The sequence below is a fragment of the Etheostoma spectabile genome, chromosome 18 (assembly GCF_008692095.1).
Source record: "Etheostoma spectabile isolate EspeVRDwgs_2016 chromosome 18, UIUC_Espe_1.0, whole genome shotgun sequence".
NCBI classification, from domain to species: domain Eukaryota; kingdom Metazoa; phylum Chordata; class Actinopteri; order Perciformes; family Percidae; genus Etheostoma; species Etheostoma spectabile.
The window spans coordinates 9,637,301-9,645,356 of record NC_045750.1 but is presented as its reverse complement, the minus strand read 5'-3'; the positions used below and the strand labels follow the sequence as shown (position 1 = coordinate 9,645,356).

The following is an 8,056-nucleotide window of genomic DNA, read 5'->3' as shown; positions in this document are numbered from 1 at the left end:
TCCAGCAGTTGCAGACAGGCAGCCTTCCTTCTGGAGCTGCACACTGTTGTGACAGCCATGTGTGACTTCTGTCTACTATGGTAATAGTTTCAAAAAATTGCTTGGCATTGTGGTCTGTATAGCATAATGGTAAATTCATTTTTATGTTTTCTACCAAATTACCATTGTCACTTTACTTCCGTGATAATTACCACAGTCCTTTATCTTTACCATGGTGACCAAATTACCAGGCTACCGTACAACAGAAGTTTTAGAAAAAAGTCCAATTATATCTTAGCATCATAGCATTATTGAAAATGTCCCTACGTGTGTGGAACAATAATATTAGGCTACGGAATTTGAGCTGACATTCACACCGAGAGCATACAGTAAATGTCAATATTTGCAAGCGTATATCCCGCCAAGAAGATATTATTAACTGGATGTTACAGTCGAAAAGTCATCACGACAATTAAAACATGACATCAACTTCCCTGTTTTAGATAGTTTGTCTGATACAGGAACACAGAAACGCCTCCGCAGTGTAGTTAACTAGTTGGCCTAACCCGTTACAAGTTGTAAAGTTCGACACTAGTCACTAATGCTTTAGGTAGCCTAACATTACGCAAGCTAACGTTGCCCGGGTCCCATTTCCGCCACACTAAAAGACGTCATATTACGTTTTATGACGTCCTGAATCAGGAATTATGTTCCAATCAAAACATGAATGGACCGGTCATTATAGTTAGTAAATCATATGCTTACCAAGATCATCGTAGGAAAGTTACCGGTAGAGCCAAAGTATAATGGTTTTGAAAGAAGTTGACAAACACGGATTGGCTGAGTCAAGAGAGTTTGTCCAATCAGGTTAAATGTAGGCGGGACAATTGTCACAGTTGGCATGGGGGGTACATATAATTGGATCACGGTAACAGCAATGACTTTGACAATAGAGAGGTATTTTAAATGAATGTTGGACATAGTTTGATGTGCCTCATTTGTTTCCATGAGAAGTTCTTTATAGGGCCACGTTTTGAATCATGCATAGTTTATTTTTTTAAATAATTTTTAATAGCTGTGTGTCTTTGTTCACTGTGTGTGTAGAGTAGTTCAGTACATCTGTGTTGTAGGTGTCATTATAATCAAAATCAATACTGGTGATTGCCTTGACAACTGTGAACACCCTCCACCCCTGTACGTTAACGATACCAATATGGACCTTTTTCACAGCATTTTGACATGTCACAGTGAAAAGTGTAATCAATAATAACAACTGCATTCCATTTAGATTAGCAGTTCCAGTCAGGGGTCTGGTTTTGTGCATGCTGGTGTCTTACTAAGACACCTACTGTAATGGAACTGAGCCATCCTAACTGGTATTAGCAACACAGGTGTGGGTGCATAGACCACGGGTTTGTGGGGCCTTCAAATTGGCTCCTGTTCAGATTTTTACTTACACTATATCTTAAATTAAATCTACTCCACTCTCTGGATCCATTATTTTTAATTAGTTTTAGTCAAAGATAGGATTGCAATTTCAGACAAGAATGAACAAGGCTACCAATAAAGGATTATGCTTCATAGTCCTGAAAGGCCCATATCCACTTGCACAAAAAATAAAAATAAAAGCCAACAGACCAAATATTGTGTATCCAATATTTCCAAATGATAACCCTTTGTGCCTTCATTAGAACATATCTGTAGCTTGCTTTAAATGCTACTGCAAAGGAATTCTCCATCAAAACCCTACATTTTGAGTACAAAACACATTCACTTAAAAGGTGGGTCTGAAACATTGTTATAGCTAAAATCATTTTGGATTCATATTCACGTTTTTGGTGTAAAAAAAAGTCAGATAGTCCATAGAAACAACTCAAACTTCTTCAGTAATATGTCATCTCATGTTCCAAGTATTTGATCTCTTTTATTATAAATTCTATTTTTCCCATGCATTTTATTATTGGTTCACAGAATAGTTATGCCAACGTTATTGCAAGAGAAGTTTAATGCTGACATTTTCTAAAAATCACCACTAACCATAATAACAACAGAAAGTCTAAAGAAATAAACATTTTTCTTTTTCTCTTCATTTTGTATAAGATGTTTGTCTTTGTTCTTGTCAAGGATATACAGTACATACAGTACATGCTTTCTGTTCTTTGTGGTTTCAGAAAAAAACAGACCCACAACATCATGTTCACACACACACGCGCGCACACGCGCGCGCACACACACACACACACACACACACACACACACACACACACACAGCAAGCACCAACACACACACACACACAGCAGAGAGCCTGCTGATTGGATGGTGAACGGCTGGAGTTTTTATTAAAGAGTATCCAGCAGAGTCTGGTTTGCAGGATAAGGACATCCTTACAGTGCATTTCTCTGTGTGAGCGATGAGGAAACAGCCTACTCTGTGTGTGTGTGTGTGTGTGTGTGTGTGTGTGTGTGTGTGTGTGTGTGTGTGAGAGAGTGAGATAGACTGATAGAGACCCCAGAGAGAAAGAGAGGAATAGACAGAATGTGGACAGATGCACCTGTCTGCCTACATATTTTGGCCATCAAATAGAAATCTTGGCAATGCTTGCAAAAAGTGACTATTCCCACTGGACTCGTCGGTGCCAAGGGTTTGCCTGCAGAGAAAAGAAACTAGAGAGTAAGAGAGGAATTCACAAGGCTTTACAATCTGATAAAGGAAAGCTTTTGTTTCTGCAAATACATTTGCTGAAACTTCGGTGTCCATAAACAAGACTAAGAGGCGGGCCATTCCAAGCCAGATGTGGAATTGTAAATAAAGGGCAGACGTGCACGGTTGATTTTCATCCATCTGGGGCTTTGTTAATGGTTTCTCTTGGTGCCTATTAGAAACTCATTAGGGCTTGATCTAATTCTCGCCATTTTCCAGACCACTAACAACAGAGACATGGCAACAACCTGCAAATGTGAATGCCTCCGACACTATGAAGCATCAGTGTGTAATATAAAACCACATCTGTTGACACATGAATTGACGCATGAAAACAGTTATAAAGTCTTCTCAGGGAGGGGTTATAGCAGGCACACATCCCTGACTTTTTTAGACTTCCATCCCAGTAATGAAATCCACTCTGTTTCCTCAAAGATCCAGGGATCAACTGTTGCAGCAGGGGATGAGGGGGCCCAGCAGTCGCCTCAGACATCCAGGATCCAAAACTCCAAACAGGGATAACACCCTCTCAGCATTCAATGTTTTCAATCAAGGGATCAGCTACTGTGACTGGAAACAAAATGTCCCAGACAGCTATCAGGCAGGTGTTGCCGGCAGGCAAAAGCTGGCACGAATAATGGCTTGTCAGAGTGAAAATAGCCTGGTATTGTTCTCACCTTCCGGAAAGGTACAGGCAAAAAGCTTTTGTCTTGTTCATCTCTCAGGAGTCATGCTCTAATAGCTTTTCTGGCTCACATTGCTTTGGTAAGAGGGATTTAAAGTTGCTACCCACAGAGTGTAGTGATGGAGGTTCAGCTATTCATTTACACATAATTCAGCATAAATCAAATTTACACCATCATAAATGAGACAAATTCATGTCTTTAGATTAAATGCCATTTGACGCATTGGATTTGAGAATTATGAAACTGCCTGGTTCTGGATTTATTAAAAGTAAGTCAAGGTACATGGACTGTACCTTCTGCAGCTCAAGTGTTTTCATGAGTTGCCAAGACTGCAGTGGTACAAAATATATAGGACAGATAAACAGAAATACAAAATACTGTGACAAATCTGTCAGGCATCGGTTGTTAAAGGTGGCTGCAAAGAACTGTGAGAGATTAAGAACGTATGAAATGTTTTTAGACACATTTCATTTATTGACTTTCAATCCCAAAAACGTGTACTTAGTGACAGAAGGACACACATTTCTTTTGCTAATGAAAACAATCAAATTCATTGCATGAGAGATAAATGGTTGCACAAAGTCTAAGTGTGGAATTCTAAACATCTGCTCGCAATTATATGCAGACATTTTTCTGCTTTTTCTGGCAGATAAATGGTTATTTTAACATATTCATGTCTCGCGTCTTCTAAGTTACATTCAGTGTTTTCACTTTCATGCACAAAGCCTTGGAGTGGTTTTAATAGACAAACGCTTGTTACAAAGGCCCTTGGCCATAAGCCCTGTACAAAATCCACCCTGCAGTAAAATGTTGCCACCTAAGCCTCTGTAAACACCCAGGGAAAAATATGGATGGAGACCAGCAGATAGAGCGTCAGTGTGAAAACACAAAAAAGGGTTTGATCTCATTCATGTCCTACTGTTGTGGAGGTGATGAAATACTGGTCTTGAGCTTGGCGAGGTCCTCCCTCTGCTCTCTTCTTCTCTCCTCTCCTCCGTCCCTGTGCCCTATTAATCACGTCTGCACACATGAAAATGAGCTTAACCCTTTTTCCCGTGCAGTGCTCTACTTCCACTGAAGGACACCTTGCAACAGCACATATAAGTAGGATCTTTGTGCATATTTTCTTCCTGCATTTCCACTAATGGACACCCTTCAGTCTTGATCCAGCTTGACTTAGCGATGAAAACATGCTTGATGGGGCTTTATCCACTCTTCCTCATGGTGCCTCATAACAATTAACACTTCCATAAACCCTTTTGTCAAATGCTTTATAGTGAAGAAATTAAATTGAAGGACTTATCCTCCTACCCCCTTGAGTCTAACATAATTTCATTGGCAACTAAACTATGTGAAAGAAGGTTGGTGTATAATATATATGCTTGTGAAAAAGAGGAGGGCAGAGAAAAAGATAGCAAGAAAGAAGATAAAGTTGCAGTGGGAGAAAAAGAAAGAGAAGTAGTTAGAGAATGAGTAAGGAAGAGAGAGGACGGGAAAAAGAAAATGAGCTTGGTTCCCTGGGTGGCACAGTGCTTCACCACTTAATCATCCCCTGGTCTATAAATAGACCTTTACAGGCATGGAATATTGGGAGATTAATGGAAGAGAATGGAACACCATAATGCTCAGAAGCTTCAACACTTCTGTTGCACTTCAGTTCAGTGCAGAGTTCATTTTACTTCTCTTCTTCACTTTTATCATTACAAAGTGAAAATGGGAAGTTCCCCAGATTGCATCCAGTTTATTCCCTCCCACCTCTTTTGTCTCTTGCAACATAGTCTTACTGCAGTGCAGACAATCACACACTAAATGCCAACTATATATGTGTGTATATACGGATGAGTAATGGCTGTGATTCTGGTCTGGAGTCGTTAGGTTTCCATTAAAGTCAATGTGTGTATTTTCACTGACTGCGGAACGGCTGAGGTCTGACTCCATCCCAGCTCCGGTGATCTGCAGCCCTCCAAGCAGATAGCAGAGCTTCTATTTTTGCCAGATGTGGCGAGCTCCGCAGCAATACAGCACACGGTAGATAGTGCGGGACAGGAAGTCGAGCACAGAAACAAAAGAAAACATCTGGTTAATTTTCAAAATAAAACAGATCACATTTCCCTGCACTACACTTTGAAAACGTAGCACATAGTTGTTTTTAGCACATATACCATGGTTGTTAAAATGTTTTTGTGGTTCTATTCTACATGAAATTGAGAGATCTAGTGGGTCCTTGAGACTTCAGCTATCAGTCATGTCGTTCTGCAACAAATCCGGACCTGGTGGGTATTGACCAATCCGCAGCCATGGGTCTATACATCTGTTAGAAATTGGGGGTAACTGTCCCAGCAATTTTGAAAAAAAAAATACTGTTGGTCCACCTGAACTGCTGCTGTGCAGACTGGTTAGTTTAGGACACGTCTCAGAATGTGCCCACCGTTTAGTGATTGAGAAAAAATATATATTAACATTAAAAGGAAGTTGTCCTAGCTCTGTTGCACCAAATGCTCTTGGGTGGGAATTGTTGAGTCCCTGTAAATTATAAAGTTTGGTCTTGATCTGTAAATTGTCCTGTCATGATTTGGCATTAAATTAAATCAGTACCCACTAACTGTTGAAACCACACAAGTCTGCATGCTGACACAAAACCATAACTTCATGCAAGCATATTAGCTAATTAGTATGATCCTCACAAGCTGCAGAGAGTTGCAGTTATTGCTGTTAACTATAAATATTAACACAGGATCAAGATTTCGTAATCATGAGAAAAGAGACTGATAAAGCACATAAAAGGCCTTTAAATCAGAGAAGACACTTACAATGAGGTAAAAGTAATACAATTATACATGGCTAAATTCCGTTTAAATGCATAGTCTTCAGGGTCCTAGCATCACATTTGCTGGCTCACTGTCACTGGGACACTTGAATGGAACAGAGCCACAGTTAACGTTACTACACATTTATTTTTCCTCCAAGTCAAAATGTCTGCTGTGAAAAAGTCCATTGTGCTGCTTCTATCAGGCACAGTAAGAAATAAAACAAGAAACACATCTAAGAAAAAATGTAAGATATAACATTTTAGTGTTGTCTTCTTGTCCTTCTCAGTGTTTACTGTAGAGTCAGGCATGGGCACCCAAATCGAACTTTGTAGTCATGGCATGCGCCATAAATCTGGTCCGTATTGCGGCAAACAAATCCTTCAGTTGGATTGTAGCTGAAAAAAATATTCCAAACCGTTATTGGACCAGTATGATTTTTAAAGCAAGCAGACCATTGAAAGCAAACAAGAAACTCTTTTTCATGGCGTACATGACTAAAACCATAACTTATTGTTTAACTATGATAAAAAAACATTATTTACTTTATAAAAAACAAAAAATAAAAACCTCATCACCCCATTTGTCATTTAGGTCAGTTTTGAAATCTTTTGAAATGTCTCAGCTATCCAGTGAAAACAAAAACAAAATTATGAATACCAATACATTGGGTTATTACTTTTACCACAGACCAAAAAGGTTCTTTTTCTCCCCCCGAACAAAGCTTTCACAAGAATAAAAAGTAAAATAAAAGTGAAGCTCAGCTACATCTTCATTTGGAAACGTGGGAAAGGAGGTTTTAATGTTGAGAAGCATTGATTTACTGTTGGTAGTAAAATTAGTACATGTAAAGTTTTCAAATTATTTTCCTATAAAGCAACTTACGTAACGAAGGTCTGCCCTGTGGAGGTGGCTGGGATCAGTGTGTCAGTGGTAACAGCCTCAATGGACAGAGGGTCTGCACAGATTTGTCCGGGGTTTTCCATGCGCAGGCCAATCAAAACTTCCCAGTCCCCTGTTCCACTGGGATCGTCCCGGTCAAACCACTTGGTCCAGCACACTGCAAGAACAATAAATAGACATGTTGGAGGGAAACTGCAGAACCAAAGCACTACTTACTTATGCCCATAACATGGTTTAATCAGTAGTTTGCTCACATCATCTTAAAGGCTGATTTATAGTAGCGAGTAGACTCTAGACCGTGGCCTACTCCGTTTTCTTGTGTGCTTGTATGTCTGTTCCAGTGCATCTCTTGAAGCGAACAGCAGAGCGGGTCTGTGTGAATGGGTGTGGAGTATTTGGTAAAGCGAGTGACAGGGATTATCTTTGGAGCATGTACTGATTTGGGAAAAGTTACCCTCTCCTTAATGTCATCACTTTCATGGAGAGGGATTGGCTGAAAATGCAAGTCAGGATACAGTGTCGGGTACGGCGTAGAGTCTGCACCTACATAGACATTACCAATGTGTGTACCTACAATATGGCATAGATTCAATGCAGAATCATAAATCAAGGGTAACACTTTACTATAAGGTACACAAAAAATGGGTAGTTAGTGATTAGTTAATCTTTTTCAGAAGGGTAGTTACTGTTCTTTGAAAGAATAACAAATGATTGGTTACTGTTTCAAAAAACAGCAACTACCCTTTTGAAAAAGGGTAACTAATCATTCGTTGCCCTTCTGAAAAAGGGTAACTACCCTTCTGAAAAACAAGTAATTATTTGTTACTCTTTCAAAAACAGTAACTAATCATTAACGAGCCTACTTATTTTTGGTGCACCTTATTGTAAAGTGTTAAAAAATCAAGTAAACACTGCACACGTGATGACAGTACCTTTACAGAAAGAGGGAGGGCAGTTGAAACGAACACGATAATCATTAC

At 39.5% G+C, this 8,056-nt stretch overlaps 1 protein-coding gene and 1 long non-coding RNA gene across 2 annotated transcripts in view; one reads left to right on the top strand and one right to left on the bottom strand.

Annotated features, from left to right (window-relative positions):
- The first annotated feature begins 3,377 nt into the window (after positions 1–3,377).
- LOC116705925 (uncharacterized) overlaps positions 3,378–8,056 on the top strand; it is a 15,506-nt gene continuing 10,827 nt past the window's right edge. The window contains exon 1 of the long non-coding RNA XR_004336087.1: positions 3,378–3,392. This is a non-coding gene — a long non-coding RNA (uncharacterized LOC116705925). The remainder of the gene's footprint in view (positions 3,393–8,056) is intronic.
- The window catches only part of si:dkey-205h13.2 (cartilage intermediate layer protein 2), a 2,306-nt gene continuing 1,308 nt past the window's right edge, over positions 7,059–8,056 (bottom strand). Inside the window, exons 6-7 of the mRNA XM_032542402.1 lie at positions 8,009–8,056; positions 7,059–7,233 (exon numbers count right to left, since the gene is read on the bottom strand). The exon at positions 8,009–8,056 is cut by the window's right edge and continues 61 nt beyond it. Of these exons, the coding sequence (XP_032398293.1) occupies positions 7,171–7,233; positions 8,009–8,056 (111 nt within the window). The 3' untranslated portion in view covers positions 7,059–7,170. The remainder of the gene's footprint in view (positions 7,234–8,008) is intronic.